General features: G+C 35.1%; 1 protein-coding gene across 6 annotated transcripts in view; it reads left to right on the top strand.

Annotated features, from left to right (window-relative positions):
* The window catches only part of MAP4K3 (mitogen-activated protein kinase kinase kinase kinase 3), a 188,011-nt gene that overhangs the window by 123,733 nt on the left and 46,769 nt on the right, over positions 1–17,509 (top strand). For 3 of the 6 annotated variants that reach the window (XR_004669789.3, XM_034952985.3, XM_034952987.3), the window contains 4 exons: positions 4,139–4,197; positions 5,654–5,716; positions 13,861–13,919; positions 15,810–15,842. Coding sequence is in view for 5 of the 6 variants with exons in the window: in XM_034952985.3 (XP_034808876.2) it covers positions 4,139–4,197; positions 5,654–5,716; positions 13,861–13,919; positions 15,810–15,842 (214 nt within the window). In the remaining variant the exon portion in view is untranslated. The remainder of the gene's footprint in view (positions 1–4,138; positions 4,198–5,653; positions 5,717–13,860; positions 13,920–15,809; positions 15,843–17,509) is intronic. The other 3 variants (XM_034952986.3, XM_003817629.6, XM_003817628.6) reach the window with 3 other exon arrangements.

The following is a 17,509-nucleotide window of genomic DNA, read 5'->3' on the forward strand; positions in this document are numbered from 1 at the left end:
GTCTACTAAAAATACAAAAATTAGCCGGGCCTGTTGGTGTGTGCCTGTAGTTCCAGCTACTGGGGAGGCTGAGGCAGGAGACTCGCTGAAACCTGGGAGGCAGAGGGCTGCAGTGAGCTGAGATCCTGCTACTGCACTGCAGCCTTGGCGACAGTGTCTCAATTGAAAGAAAGAAAGAGAGAGAGAAGAGAGAGAGAAAGAAGAAAGAAAAGAAAAGAAAAAGAAAGGAAGGAAGGAAAGAAAGAAGAACATCATATGAGAATTCATGGACACAAAGGGAAACAACAGACACTGGGGCCTGCTTGAGGGTGAAGAGTTAGGAGGGAGAAGATCAGAAAAAGTAACTATTGGGTACTAGGCTTAGTACCTGGGTGACGAAATAATCTGTACGATAAACCCCCATGATGCAAGTTTACCTATACAACAAACCTGCATATGTACCCTGAACCTAAAATAAAAGTTTAAAAAGTAAAAATAAAAAAGAGCATCATAAACAGTGCCGCAGACTGGGATGATTGACCAACAGTTATTTGAAGAGTAACTAGAAGATTCTGTGGCAGAGGCTTGTCATAACTTTAGGGAATTTGAAGAGAGCAGAAGAGTGATACCAGTGTAAGGTTTGAATCTCCATAGGGACTTTCTCCCTTTCTGGAAATGCATTCTCCATCCACAGAGTTCAGGTACAGTAATACTGAATACCTGCTATAGTCACGGCTTTTAGTAAGACAGCATCCTTGCACTCAGGGGTTGTACAATCTGGTGGGAGAAATGGGCATGTTCACAGGTGACAATAACACAAGGCAGATAGATGCACAAGACCGTCCTCATGTAATTTTATTACAGACCGCATTTTGGAATTTGAAGACAAGTATAGGTGAAAGCTGTTCAATAGGCCTTTATCAAGATGAGGTATATGTTAGTTTTGATACCTTACTAAAAGTTATTTTGTAATCTTTGATGTGTGATCAATTGTGAACAGTTAGGATGGACTCATTCTTAACCTACTTATCAGATCTAAGGGCCATTTGATATCTGAGCCATTAACAGCTTAAAAGCATATACACACCCAGACATAACTGGAGATATTACAGGGCTGTGTTTCTCAACTGTTTTTTTCCTTATGCCTCCTATTGCTAAATATTCAAATCCCATGGTCTTCTTTCATTGGTATTAACATTCACAATAAATTTACATACAAAGTTGAAATCAAACCGTTAGAAAAGTGATTATGCTTTGAAATCTCACTGTTTTCCTCACCTTGGTTGAGAAGTTTTGGTTTTGGCTGAAGCTCTTACTAGTTGAAATGTAATATATTTTTATTGTTTTGTATTTTTTCCTCTGCTTGTATCTCAGTGGACTTGAGGGTTTTACCCAGGTTATAAGATCAGAAAATGATAATGAGCTGTGGAAATAAAAGGTAAAGATACTGAAACATTCAATACATTAGAAAGCAAAGAAAAAAGATGAATGTAGTACAGTTAATCTGTGTCTACTCTGGCTAGTTTATACTTTAGCTGCAGTGGTTGTTTTTGGTTGTGTAGCAAACCCAAAATTTAGCAGCTTAAAACAGTAAACATTTTTTAAATCAACTCCCATATTTTTATTTTAAATCTTATAAGACAATATTATTGTCATTAACCATGGTCAATGTTAATTTGTATTTGTATATTTACCAATGTTTTGCTCTTCATTCAATACTGTATTTCTGTACCACTACTTATGGATCTCTTTTGATTAAATAATTCCTTTTAGTATTTCTTTAAGTCTGAAGGTATTGAATTCTCTCACTTTCTGTATATGTGCTCATATTAAACAATAAACATTTATTGTCTCTAACAGATTTTGAGAGTCAGGAATCCAGGACAGGTTAGCTGAGTGATTCTGGCTCAAGGTCTCATAAAGTTGCACACAGGATATCTGCTAGGGCTGGAGTCATCTGAATGTTTGACTGGACTGGAAGATTTACTTCCAAGCTCATTCACATAACTATTGGCCAGAGGCTTCACTTCCTTGCCAGGAGGCCTCTCTTTAGGGCTGCTCACAATGTGACTTCCTCCAGAGCAAGTGATCCAACAGAGAGAGCCCAAGACAGAAGCTTTATCTTGGAACTCATACAGTTACTTCTGCTCTGGTCTTTTGGTCACATCAGCCAATGCTGATCCAATGTGGAAGCATTTTGAATACCAAGAGGCAGGAGTCACTGGGGGCCATCTTACAGGCTGGCTTCCACAAGTACCCTGTATCAGCAGCTGTCTACCCACCTAAATAGTGAGTTAAGATCGTCTCAGCCAGGCACAGTGGCTCACGCCTGTAATCCCAGCACTTTGGGAGGCCGAGGCGGGCGGATCACCTGAGGTCAGGAGTTCCAGACCAGCCTGGCCAACATGGTGAAAGCCCATCTCTACTAAAAATACAAAAACTTAGCCAGGTATAGTGGCGCGCACCTGTAGGCCCAGCTACTCAGGAGGTCGAGGCACGAGAACCGCTTGAACCCAGGAGGTGGAGGTTGCAGTGAGCTGAGATCGCGCCATTACACTCCAGCCTGGGCAACGGAAAGAGACTCCGTCTCAAAAAACAAAACCAAAAAAAGATTGTCTGTGTTTTATTCCTGGTCACAACAAAGTAGCAAGTTAGAACCTGATTGTACACACATATAATTTTGTTAATCATCTTCTTTTCTTACTGTGGAAATGGCCTAGAATTAACAAATTAAGCTTTAGCGGTTAAGACTTTATTGGGCTTTTTCCAGCTAACATACAAATGGCCATCAGATACATGAAAATATCACTAATTGTAATATTACAATTAGTTCAACATCACTAATTGTAAAGAAAATGCAAATCAAAAAAGAAAAACCCCAATGAGATACCATTTCACCCTAGTTTAAATGGCTGTTGTTAAAAAGCCAAAAAATAACACATGCTGGTGAAAATGCAGAGAAAAGGGAATTCTTACATACTATTGATGGAAATGTAAATTAGTACAGCCACTATGGTAAACAGTATGGAGGTTCCTCAAAAACTAAAAATAGAACTACCATATGATTCAGAACTACTGGATTATGCATCCAAAAGAAAGGATATCAGTATATCTAAGAGATATCTACACTCCCAAGTTTATTGCAGCATTATCACAATACCCAGGATAAAGAATCAACCTATATGTCTATCAACGGGTGAATAAATAAAAGAAATGTAGTATATATACACAACAGAATATTATTCAGTCATAAAAAAAATGAAATCCTGTCATTTGCAACAACATGGATGGAACTGGAGGACATTAATGTTAAGTGACTAGGCATGGAAAGACAAATGTCTCATGTTCTCATTCATATGTGGTAGCTAAAAAAGTTGATCTCATGGAGGTAGAGTAGAATGATGGTTACCAGAGGCAGGAAAGGGTAAGAGGTAGGTGGATGAAATGAGGTTGTTTCATAGGTACAAAAATAAAGTTAAATAGTAGGAATACATTCTAGTGTTCAGTAGCAGAGTAGGGAAATTAACAATCATTTATTGTATATTTCAAAATAGAAGATTTGGAATGTTCCCAACACAAAGAAATGGTAAATGTTTGATGTGATAGATATCCTAATTACCCTGTTTTGTTCATTACACAGTGTACACGTGTATCAAAATATCGCATATACCACCATGAATATTTACAATTATTAGTGTCAGTTTTAAAAATTGAAAACAAAGATCTTTGGAGATCAGTGTGTGGTTGATGGTAGCATTAAATGTCTTTCACCATGGAATAACTTTTTAAATTATTATATCATTGAGAATATAAAAACATCCTGGTTTTGGCCGGGCGCAGTGGCTCACCCCTGTAATCCCAGCACTTTGGGAGGCCGAGGCGAGTGGATCACGAGGTCAGGGGATCGAGACCATCCTGGCTAACGTGGTGAAACCCCGTCTCTACTAAAAATACAAAAAAATCAGCCGGGCGTGGTGGAGGGCGCCTGTAGTCCCAGCTACTCGGGAGGCTGAGGCAGGGAAATGGTGTGAACCCAGGGGGTGGAGCTTGCAGTGAGCTGAGATTGCGCCACTGCACTCCAGCCTGGGAGACAGAGCAAGACTCCGCCTCAAAAAAAAAAAAAAAAAAAATCCTGGTTTTACTTTTTTTTCTTTTTTAGTTGGCCAAGTGAAATTTGATCCACCCTTAAGAAAGGAGACAGAACCACATCATGAACTTGTAAGTAGTATAGCCTTAGAATGTTAGCACTGAAAATAAATGTTTTAATTTGTCTTTGTGTGAGGTATTAGTACTGACCAAAAAAGCTAGTCATTAATATTTTCAAAAACATTCGAGGTCCCAGCCTGGTCAACATAGTAAGACCCTGTCTCTACAAAAAAATGTTGAAACTTAGTTGACATGGCGGTGTGTACTTGTAGTCCTAGCTACTGGGGTGGCTACGGCAGGAGGATCCCTTGAGCCCAGGAATTCAAGGTTGCAGTGAGCTATGATAGCACTACTGTACTGTAGCCTGGGTGAAAGTGTGAGACCTTGTCTTTAAAAACATAAAACAAAAATTTTTTTTAAATCGTGGGAAACAAAAAGGTAAGTAATTCTCAAATTCATAATAAATAAATCTGTGTTGCTGAATATTTTCAAAATTATTTTAGGAGAAACTTAATTGTTTTACCATTCTGTGATTAAATGTTTTTAATGCTGACTTTTAAATTTTTTTTATTTTTTATTTTTTCTGTTTTTGAGGGGCTTTTTAAAATGTGTTATTTTTATGATAAATGCCATGGTTTCCAAACATTAGAGTAGAGTCATATCTGTATAGAGTACTGAAAATTAGGGAGATGAGGCATACATAGTAAATGAAGTTTGTCATTCATTTAAGGCTTGCTATAACTTTATGAATATACTTTGCATGATTCTTTTGTTGTTGTTTTATATACTCCTTTCCAGATAAATGATAATGTATTAGATTCAGTCATAAAAGCAAAATACTTTTCATCTATTTGAGATGTTAATATTCTATAGAACAATAAAAAAATGAGACATTGGAAAATACAAAATTCTAAAGAAATTATTTTGCCAGAGTTCCATATGATGTCTGTTTCATTTTTTTATTTGCTATTTAATAATGAGAAGAAAATAACTGTTAATAAGTACTAAGGATTGAAGGTAGGAGCTTTCTTCTTCAGTTTAATGCTTATTTTAACTCACTTGACTGAAGCATACAAAGGGTGTCATTAGCCTTTACCTTATAGTTACTCTAATTCAGTGTATCAGTGTGGAGGAATAGGATGTTAAAGAAAAAGTCTTAAAATGATCATATTGTAATACCAAAGCCTGACATTTATGAAGAGGGGTGGAGAAAATTAAGAAAAAGTAGTCATGATATTTATAAATGCTAATTGTGTTTTGTTAAGGCAGTTTGAGTTTATTTTTTGTTTCCCTTTGTAAGTTGGCATTGCCTGTATTTAAATTCTGTACTAATTTAGTAACTGCATTTTAGAGCAAAGTTGTTGCAATGTTGCTTTTTTAGAAGCTGCCTAATACAGTTTGACTTTCCATTTGCCTTAATAAAATTATATTAGCAGGACTTACTTCATTTGTGAAAGTTTCCCTTTGTGAATTTGTGGCTTTTAGTCTAAGCATAAATAACTTGGGTTTCTTGGTCTCTGCTAAACAGCCCGACAGTGATGGTTTTTTGGACAGTTCAGAAGAAATATACTACACTGCAAGATCTAATCTGGTATTTCTCATCTTCTGATTTTCTTTGTCAGCATTGTTTTAGTCTTAATTGGTTTCTTTTAAGATCAAACATTTTGTCCAATTAAAGCATTGTTTTATAAGTTGCTATCATTTAGCAAACTTCTATATATTAAGAATTGTAGCAGTTTTTTCCCATAACAAGTTAGATATATATATATCTACTCAAATATAATGCTGTAGTAATAAACATGCTTGTATTTTTTATGAAAAATGTTAATATTTAATTTTCTCATTCATATATTAGGGTTTTTTTTTTTTTAAGAAATGGCATTTCCCTGTAAAAATGTCCAGTTTAATGATGTAACTTGTTTTAATGAACTAGAAACCACCCATCCACATGTATATATATAAACAATTCATATGTTATATGGTACATACATTCATATGCATTACATATATAATATATATTCATATATCATGGTACATATATTATTCAGATAATATATGGTACATATATAATTTTTAAAGATAATTTATTCCTACATTAACAATGAAATCATTCTCAGATGAAGTTTTAATTTTTCAGCATTACTATCATGTCTGGTTTCCTTAGGACAAAATTTAGATTATAAAGCATTCCTGAAGTTATAAATACTGTCTTACCATTACATAAGAAAAAATGAGAAATTGATGCTATTAAATATTAAATAAATAATACTTTTAATAGTTGTTATTAAGTAAATAGTTCTTTCTGCTACTGTGGTTGGCGAGAGCCCCAAGTTACCCCCATATTTACTCCCAGATTCTACTTTTCTGACTTTTAAATGGAATTTTCCTTATCTTTCCTTCCTCTTTACCTTAGTAACATAAATCTTTCAATTTTGATTGGCTTAAATTATTCTTTATATAAATTTTTTAATCTAGGACCTCTGACATTTGTAAAATATAAAAGAGATTTTAGACATAATTTCCCTTCTTTAGGGAGGTTGCTGTCCTATTGGACAGAATATACTTACACATACAAACTCTTACCCATGCAACAAAATACATAATGGCTTGCCAACATTTTGCCAGGTGGCAAGTGTTGATGAGGGAAGCTAACATACAATAGGTACTGTAGAGATGAGAGAAGGAGAAGAGCTCTGGGGCCCATGTGGCTTATCTGGCTTCTGGGAGGGACTAAGACTAATGTCAGTATTGTGTGGGAACATTGTAGATTCTTCAGGAAGAAAAGGGACAGATGCTGGCTCTGTTTCACAGCAATTGGAAACAGTTGCCAGCACAGACCACAGGTTTGAGAGATGTCAGGCGGAGAGGTGAGATTTTGAAATTATCATACTAATCTCGGATTCCTTTAAAAAAAAAGTAGATTTAAATTATCAAAGAGGAAGTGATAGATGAAGCCATGAAATTGCATGTGTTCCCCATTGTTAGATCTGAAGAAACAGTGCAAAAAACTGGTTACCTCAGTGGATGATGCCTATGTTTAACATTCAGGTAGAACCAACATTGGAAGTAGGGAAGAAGCAGTTGAAAAGCTAGGAGAGCCAGTAAATGCACTGTCTCAAAATAAAGAGGGAATGTGTTCAATGGCATAAAGAGACAGAATGTGTGAGGATTGAGAATTAACCCATAGGGGCCAAGTGAGATAGAATGTCTGAAGAAAACACAGTCGGTGCTTGCTGGATTGAAAATGTTTTCAGAATTACACACGTAGGCTAGAATGACAATTAGTGAAATTTATTGCAGAAATAAAGACAACACAATCAAATTTTTTAATTGACTCTAGTATTTATTAATATCCTCCATGTAGAAAAGATAACAACAAAACTGGAAACATAATACTTTAAAATTACAAATACTCAGCCGGGCACGGTGGCTCATGCCTGTAATCCCAGCAGTTTGGGAGGCCGAGGCGGGCGGATCATGAGGTCAGGAGATCGAGACCATCCTGGCCAACATGGTGAAACCATGTCTCTACTAAAATTACAAAAAATTAGCTAGGCATGGTGGCATGTGCCTGTAGTTCCAGGTACTCAGGAGGCTGAGGCAGGAGAATCCTTGAACCTGGGAGGCAGAGGTTGCAGTGAGCCAAGATTGTGCCATTGCACTCCAGCCTGGCAACAGAGCGAGACTCCATCTTAAAAAAAAAAAAAAAAAAAAAAAAATTACAAATACTCTTTTCTGTGCCACATGTGGAACTAGCCTAGTAACTTGAATAAGTTACCATATTATGGCTTTGTTCCCTGTAACTGCTCCCACCTTCATCCCTGCTCCCTGCCCTATAATCAGGAGTTTCCTGTGGTACAGGGGAGCATTTGACGGGGGTCTTGTGACAATGGAGGGATTTAGGGACTATTAGGTTAGTTCGGGCAGAAGAGGGATGAATGAAATATTTGTCAGAGTATACAACTTACAAAATCAACCTTAAAGCTCACTCCCAATGGTAACAAAAGCTAACATTTATCTAGAGGTTTTTATATACCAGGCATTATTCTAAGCACTTTAAATATATTAACTTATTATTCTTGTTTTACAAATGAGGTGATTTAAAGTGCAAAGAAGCTGAAATTCGTTAGTCTTTAGCTAAGAATAGCAGAGCTGGGATTCCTAAGCAGCCTAGCTCAGGAATTCAAAACTAAACCACTGTACTGTGTTGCCTCTACCCAACATCATCAGTATATATTTTTAAAGTAATACTGGGCCCCCCACCTTTTTAAAGTAAATATATATGTCCCATGGTTATGTTTTGTTTTTGTTTTTTTTACTGTGGTAAAATACACATTATGAAATTTACCATTTTAATGTTTATGTCTACAGTCCAGTGGCATTACGTACATTCACATTGTTACGCAGCTGCCACCACTCTCCATCTTCAGAATGATTTCATCTTCCCAAACTAAAACTCTATACTCATTAAACAATAACTCCCCATTCCTTTTTCCCTCCAGCCCCTGGCAGAGAACACTCTGTTTTCTGACTATGAATTTGACTTCTCTAGTTATCTTGTATAAATGGAATCATAGCATATTTGTTCTTTTGTGGCTGACTCACTACTTAGCATAATTTCGTAATACCTTCAGGGTTCCTCCGTGTTGCCGCATGTGTCAGAATTTCCTTTTTAAGGCTGAATAATACTCCATTGCATGTAAATACCACATTTTGTTTATACATTCATCCATTGATGGACAGTGAGTTGCTTCTACCTTTTGGCTATTGTGAATAATGCTGCTATAAACGTGGATATACAAATATCTGTTTGAGTCCCTGCTTTCGATTCTTTTGATATGTAACTAGAAATGGACTTGTAGTTCTATCTTTAATTTTTTGAGAAACTGCCATACTATTTTCCACAGCAGCTGCAACATTTTACATTCCCACCAGCGATGCACATGACTTCTACTTTCTCCACATCCTCATCAGCATTTGTTATTATCCTCTGTTTTGTTTTGTTTTTGACTTTCGATAATAGCTATCCTAATGGGTATAAAGTAGCCATAGTTATTTCTGTGTTCTAATTTTATCAATTCTAAAATCTTGGCACTGTGAACAAGATTTCATCTCTTACAAATGCTTGTGGCTGGCCACTAAAAGCCTGAGGAATCCAGAATGTCTGGCCCTCATCTTAGCTGGCAGTTGGCAGCAAGGTAAAAACCCTAAATCCCTTTGGGACCAGAAGAAACATTTACCCCTTTAAAGACCTTGCTACATAAACATTCCATATTACCCGTGATTTCTGGTTGTTTTAAATGCCAACTGTTTTTATTTTGTGATTTTGTAAGTGAATTTAAAATGTTGTATTTAAACTTTTGTGCTATCCAAAAGTGCTCTCTCAAAAAAAAAAAAAAATCAGATAATTAATATATGAAGCCAGAAGAATAGGGCTTGATTTTTTAGAATTGACAGTTTGAGAATTTTTGAAAGATGCCTGAGTTTAAAACAAAAACTCACTATAAGTTAATTAAAAGAGTTTTGCCCATAACCATAAAAATCAGTTTGTCTGATCTGCAAAATGCTATCTTCAGATTAAAAGATTATATTACACATCCGTCTTAACTGATGCTATTTTTTCTAATTTGCATAGTTTTACTGGCTATTTAAGCCCATATACCAATGAAAAACAAAAAATTGAAAGTTAATTCTGTATAAAAGACTATGTTGACCCGGCGTGGTAGCTCACGCTTATAATCCCAGCACTTTCGGAGGCCAAGGCGAGTGGATCACTTGAGGTCAGGAGTTCGAGACCAGCCTGGCCAACGTGGCAACCCCATCTCTATTGAAAATACAGAAATTAGCTGGGCATGGTGGTGCACGTCTGTAATCCCAGCTACTTGGAAGGCTGAGGCAGGAGAATCTCTTGAACCCAGAAGGCAGAGGTTGCAGGGAGCCGAGATTGTGCCACTGCACTCCAGCTTGGGTGACAGATCAAGACTGCATCTCAAAAACAAACAAAAACCCAAAAAACACTATGTTAATGACTATGTAGGGGCATAAATAAATAGTAACATAATCATTGCTCTGAAGAAGTATATAGTATGCCTCACCTGCCAGTATTCATTTCCGAGCCTGCAGTACAAAAGTCATATTATTCCATTTTCAGGCTCCTTAATCTGCTTTTATTAGTCAGAAACCTAACTTGATCAGTTAATATTCTGACTCTACTTGCTTTTCTGACTTTTTAAGAAATAAAAAATATTTGAATTATCCTGGATTCAACACCTCTCTATTTCTATAAATCATCTACTGCGTTAAAAAGTGTCTCACTAACAACTTTATTTGTGCCATAATTTTCTCATTTTTGATGGGAAAATATTTCTCCTGTTCTCTTTCTTGGTCAAGATATATTGCTCAAGTATTTTTTTCTTTTGTGTTTTTGTAGTGAACTGTATCAATTCTATTGACTTCCTGCTGCTTTCTCATCAGGTATAGACTTAAATCTCCCAAGGGGATTTTTTTTAAAACTACAATAAGATGTTTTTGGTCATATGCTTTTCCTTTTCCAGTGCTCCATGTTACATCCTTTGTTCATTTTCAGTTCTTTCTCACACTTTGTGTTCTTAGAAATTCCATCTGAAATTTAGAAATAGTCTCCCATTCATTAAAATGAACTACTGAAATTAGGACTTTGCAACCCAAAAAGATATTTTAATTGGGCTAGGATAATGATCTTGAACTTTTAATCTATACTAGGTTATTGCATGTTTTCAGCTCCTGTTACTTATTTGACTCTACTGTGTAAACACTGTCATTCATTAACAAGTCGATGCCTGATTAGTGCTACTAACTTTTTTTATGCTGGCATACTCAAGTGTTTCTTGTTTAGCTTGTAAAGAATGGCCATAAGATACCATCATCTTGGGATAGTTTGAGCGCCTTTCCAAGCATTATTTTGGTAGCATTTTTCTGATATGGAATAACTTCCAAATCCTTTTTGAAAAGCATTTTATATCAGTCTTTCTTAGACTGCCCCAACGACATAGAATGAACTACTAACTTTGCCCTGGTTTCACTTTTGTTCCTTTCCTTTTTATTTCTTGTCATTTTCCCTATCCGATTTTCTGTATGAATTCCTGTCAGATAATAGGTGCTTGGTAAACAATGGTTGTATTAAATGAGATTAGAAACTTTTTAGAAGGATTTAAAGTAATATTTTACTTATGGTATTCCTAGCACATTGTTTTGTTCCATGGTTGCTATAACATAATTTAAGGAGAAGAAATTGTTAAAGAATGAGCCCCTTTGAATTTCACCTTTCCTGGTAAGACTTGGGACATGACCCATTTAATCGTCAGACTTGGATGTATCTACAACTTCTTTCCTGGCCTGAATGTTATTCTCTATATGAGCCTATGCTCAATTTTCTATTAATATATTACTTTAGTTATTTTAGATACTTTTCTTACCTTTCTAAATATACTGCTGATCTCAGTTTATTTTCTTTATTTTTTTAAAATTTTTTTATTATTATTTTTTGAGACAGAGTCTCTCTCTGTCACCAAGCTGGAGTGTAGTGGCGCGATGTTGGCTCACTGCAACCTCCGCCTCCCGGGTTCAAGCGATTCTCCTGCCTCAGCCTCCAGAGTAGCTGGGACTACAGGCGCGAGCCACCACGCCCAGCTAATCTTTTGTATTTTTAGTAGAGACAGGGTTTCATCATGTTGGCCAGGATGATCTCGACCTCCTGACCTCATGATCTGCCCGCCTCGGCCTCCCGAAGTACTGGGATTACAGGTGTGAGCCACTGCGCCCGGCCTATTTCCTTTATTTTTAATCATTATTACCGTGCCCGGCCTGTTTCCTTTATTTTTAATCATTATTACCAGCCTTTTACTTGTCTTATATCAGATGAGCTGAGTATTTTTATGACACATCTGTGTTTATATAACAGAAGAGCCATGGCCACTCCACACGAGTGTGTGCTTTTGGAAGCTGTCATTTGATTAAAGGCTTAAGAGATTATATTGGCTAAAGATATAGCTGGTCTGATAGAGGGCCCAGTTATCTATAGCTGAAGAAAACAAATTTTGTGTTTATTTAATTTAGTACCTCTCTTTACTGAATACTGCAGTTTAAGGATTCAGTGGTAAAGTCATGACCACTTAAACTGTGCAGTTTTGTAATAACAATGATTTTATCTTATTAAGATATATCATTACAAATTAAAGAGTACAGATGTCCTTTTTCATTAGAATTTTGTGTGATACCAGTGTGACAGTCAACTAGTCTTTTTTATGATGTGTTATCTTTTCTGACACTGATAAGAACACTTTATTATGCATGGAAGAACACAAATATTGAAGAAGACAAAATTTGAGTCTTGCCTAAACCAGGATTTTGATTTTAATTTTCATCAGATTTTTTTGACAGGTCTTGGAATATTTAAATTTTAAAGTGCTTCTCTCTTAAATGTAATGTATTGCTTAAAATCCTTATATTCTGAGGCTTAGTTTTTAGTGTCATTTAGAATTAGCTTTGTGTATCTTAACGAGGCTGAAGTTTTATTTATGGGAAAATAAACAGTTGGCATTTGAACAAGCATTTATTTATGGTGCAGTCAGTTTGTGCCAGGAACAATGCTAGACCATAGGCTGTAAGGAAAGAAGATAGATTTGATTATTTCCCATTGTTTAAGGAGCTCACTTTTACAAACATGTAAATAGATTAAAATGCAGTGTAAGTGCTAGAGCAGCTCTGTGTGTTAAATGCTATGGAGACTTAGAGAAGGCTGCAGATAATTTTCCCTGGCAGTCTTGGAAGGCGGCTGCTCCAAGGTGGCTTTTGTGTTAAGCCCTGATCATGAATCTGAGAATATCTTGTAAAAATAAAAAGCACTTTAAATATGCTATATTCTAATGTAAATAAGATTCATTTTTTAAATGTCAAATATTCCCCCTTAATGGTTAAAACAGTGCATAGATTACAGTGGCTCTTTAAGAAGAGGACAAAAGGCAGCTTTACTTCATTCTTTTCATGGTTGTTGGAAAGCACATTTCTTTTTCTCAAGAAGGCATTTGAGTTGAGCATGTATACTGTTCATCCTTTTAAATGTTAATTCTTAACACTCTATAACCCACAGCATTAAGTCGGAAGGTGTTTAAACAGTTGAGGAACTGCCTTAATACTCATTTGAAGTTTTGCTTAAAAAAGTCCTTCAGTACAATTTATAATATTGTACAAGTTCATATATGTAATTTACTTTTAAAATAGCACCCAATTTTATATCTTTAAAAAATTGTTACCTGCGTGAAACAGCAGTAGAAATATGTGAAAGTGTTTATATATGTAATTATTTTAGATACTATATACAAAGTAAACCAAGATTTTTGTCACTTATTCACTTCTCTGAACGTTTTTGCTTCATTATAACTGGAGAATAAACACCTTATTTGAGCTTTTTTCTTTCTAAAAACTGATTTTTACAAAAGTTAATTAAAGTAACAGTAACCAAAAATGAAACTTTGCATATATTATTCAGAAAAATTCCAAGAAAAACACTCAAATAATAAAATACTTAAATCAGGACTATGAACTCGTGAAATCCTTCTTTTTAAGAATGTATAGCAATACAGATTTATTTGGGGGTCTGGGACTTATCTTTTAAAAATAATATGTATTATATATATTAATGTATCATGGTGTGTCATATACTGCTATTGTGCTAAATATTTTATTTTGTACTATTAGGATCTGCAACTGGAATATGGACAAGGACACCAAGGTAGTTACTTTTTAGGTGCAAACAAGTAAGTAAAGTTCTTTTAAAACTTAATTTAAATTCAAGAATGATTAAGTTGCCTTTAATATTATATTTTAATATTTAAGGTAGAAAATTGTATTAGGCTGGTAGATATATTTTACAATATGCATTTCACCTTTTTCCATTGCTTCCTTGCTCATTATTTAGTTAATAGTTGTCCTAATGGGAAGCATCAACATAATTTTTTTATATCAAGCTACATTGGTGATCTTGTATGTTAGAGAAAACCACATGTATTGCCACTGAAGGCAGATACATGTTTTAGCACTTTATTTCTAAAATTGATCTGTTTATTTCTTATAAAACTTGCTTTGGTACATCTCTAAGATGGGTTGGTCACTAAAAACAGCTGGAATTATTCATACAACTTAGAAATCTTAACTTTTTAGCTATAAGGTTTTTTAAAAGTAAGATAGTAGTTAAAATGTGTGTCTGAATTCTTAAAAGTTACCAATCTATGCAGTAAATAAATTCAACAGTTATTTAATGCCTCTTCTACACCAGGCACTGTCTAATTGATAGAGGCATAGAGGTTTAAAAGGCAGTTTACAAACATAAACAATTTAAATTGTTCATTTGCCAGGTGTGATGGGAGACAGAATTTTGCTATTCCCCTTAGAGTCTCATTTTCTAAGTTTGTGGATAAATTATCATGATAAAAACTAATTTATAAGGGAATATAATTTAAATTACCAAAATCTTCCAGCAGTGCATATATTATTTTAATAGTCAGAACAACTTAAAATTCCTTTTTTTTGAGGCAGAGTGTCACTCTGTTGCCCAGGCTGCAGTGCAGTGGCGTGAACTTGGCTCACTTCAACCTCCGCCTCCCGGGTTCAAGTGATTCTCATGCCCCAGCCTCCCAGTAGCTGGGACTACAAGGGCCTGCCACCATGCCAAGCTAATTTTTTGTATTTTTGTAGAGACTGGGTTTTACCATGTTGGTCAGGCTGGTCTCGAACTCCTGGCCTCAAGTGATCCACCTGCCTCAGCCTCCCAGAAGGTGCTAAGATTACAGGTGTGAGCCACCGTGCCTCGCAAAATTTCAAAATATTATTTCGGTTGCATTAGAGAGTTGAGACATATATATTCCCATATTTTAAGTTAAGCAGTTGAGAAATAGTAACTAAAGACAAATAGCTTAGTTTTAAGGGTAATAATGCAAAATCATGTTTCTCTCTTTTTTTAATAAACTAAATACCAAATGTTTAATTTTTTTAGTTAAATATGCTATCCTTTCCTAACAGAGAGAAAAGGCTTTAATAACAATCTGGAGAAATATATTAGTTTTTATTTAAGCTGAACTTCAGTTAAATACTATCAGAGTTTTAAAAATATTATTAGCTTTGATACTGTTATTAAGTCATTATTATTATTAGCATTTATGTTTTTTTAAAATGGAAAATAAGTGTAAAATTTTCTTGGCAGAGAAAATGAAATTTTACCTAAATAGTTGACTATTTGTGATTTATAAATTGTCTTAGTTTGTTGGTGAAAAACAAAGGAAAGTTTGTCTCATAGTGGATTCGCAAATAAAAAAAATTTTTGAAGTGTTTTTATGTTATTTTCTCTAAATATGAAGTCCCTAATTTTAAGGTCCTTGTTAGCAAATTTTAGTGTATTTTAAGAGACTGAAATTTTTGGGAAAATATTTTTTACCTTTTTTGATTCATTTAAAATACATTTTAAAAATCTGTACATGCAAAGTACAAAAAAAAAATGTAGCCCCTCACTAAATGCTTTTCCAGATTCCTTAGTTTCCATTGTCTGATTTCTGATTGTTAGACATTTTCGTAGTGTATAGTTATTTTGGCTAGGTAAAATGTTAATAATTTGCCCAACCTTCATTTTTTGATGAATTGGATCCCTGCTTAAGGAACTGTATTCTATATAACGAACCCTTGGCAAGGTAGGTTGGCCAAAAGTTTGCTCTTTGGCTGTGTTTCGTGTGTAGGTATAGACATACATGTGACATGAGCATGGATTGTAGCACTTCTCTTGCTGTACTGATATGTCTGCTTTATTCTTGTGATTAGGCAGTGTTTTAAAAACGGGATTTCCTGCTTTCTCCATAGGTGATCAGGCAGACAGATTTCCATTGACGGGTTTCTACCTATTCCAGACCATGCAGGAACTATCTAATTATAATTGTTAACATAGGTCTTTTCTTTTTCTAACAGGAAGCATATGTACTTTGACTTATACTTGCTTGTCTCCTTTTCTTTGGAATTCTAATCTCACTAAGGTCAGCTTTTCTGATAATTTATTTAAAACCAACAAAATATTATTTTTAAAAGAAAACACTAGGCCGGGCATGGTGACTCACGCCTGTAATCCCAGCACTTTTGGAGGCCGAGGCGAGTAGATCACCTGAGGTCAGGAGATCGAGACCAGCCTGGCCAACATGGTGAAACCCCGTCTCTATTAAAAATACAAATATTAGCTGGACATGGTGGCACACGCCTGAGGTCCCAGCTACTCGGGAGGCTGAGGCAGGGGAATCGCTTGAACCCAGGAGGCGGTGGTTGCAGTGAGCCGAGATCGTGCCATTGCACTCCAGCCTGGGCGACAAGAGTGCAACTCCGTCTCAAAAAAAAAAAGAAAAGAAAACATTAAATTATTTATGTTTTGTTTTAATTTAGGTCAAAAATGTTGAAGGTAAATTCTCTTCTAATAAGTAATAGTTTAAAGAGTACATTGAATTACACAATTCCTGGCACAGTTGAGTATAGTAGTAGTAAATGCCAGATGGCTTTTCCTATAAACTACATGACTTTGAGAAATTTACCTCTATTATTGCTAGTAAAATGGATAATATAATAGTACCTGCCTCATAGGGTGCTAAGGATGAAATGGAATAATTGCTATAAAGCATTTAGCACATTTAGGACTTAGTAAATACTTATTAGTTGCCTTTATTTATGGTAGTTATTCAGTAAATAATTGTTGATTGTATGAACAAGTAGAAATGTGAGTGAATAAAACTGCTGTTTAATTTTAGAGAAATAGGGTTTTTGTTTGTTTGCTTGTTTGTTTGAAATGTAATCAGAGCAGTACTTACAGATTGGGGGCAGTTAGACAATTTTTAAAGATGTTAATAACCGCAGCACTGATTCCTTAGCTAATGCAAATATGCTGAGTATTTTGGTGGTCATTTTAGACCTCTGCCGTATCTGTTTGTACATTGTTTCATTTTTAACCTTTTCGTCAACATTTCTTACTCATTTTAGATTGTCTTAGAATTCAGCATCTGAAAGCATTGTTTTTGTTTTGTTTTGTTATTTACTTTATAAAACTTCCATAAGAGAAGAATTCAAGTGGACTAGTGAATAGTGACATTGTTTATTGTGTAACATTCAATCTTGGTGAATAAATCAGTATCACATTTTCTCCAGTGCTCTCAAGATGCAATATTTACTGTAAACAGACTTTTTAGCAAATTTAGCCATATTTCATTTTCTCTTTTATAAAGCCTAAAAAGTAAATCATGCATCCTACTTTTCATTAAGACCGTATTAATTCTGTAATTTCATTAATAAAATATGTTAACACACAATGGGGATTTATAGGTAAATG

The sequence above is a fragment of the Pan paniscus genome, chromosome 12 (genome assembly GCF_029289425.2).
Source record: "Pan paniscus chromosome 12, NHGRI_mPanPan1-v2.0_pri, whole genome shotgun sequence".
Lineage (NCBI taxonomy): Eukaryota > Metazoa > Chordata > Mammalia > Primates > Hominidae > Pan > Pan paniscus.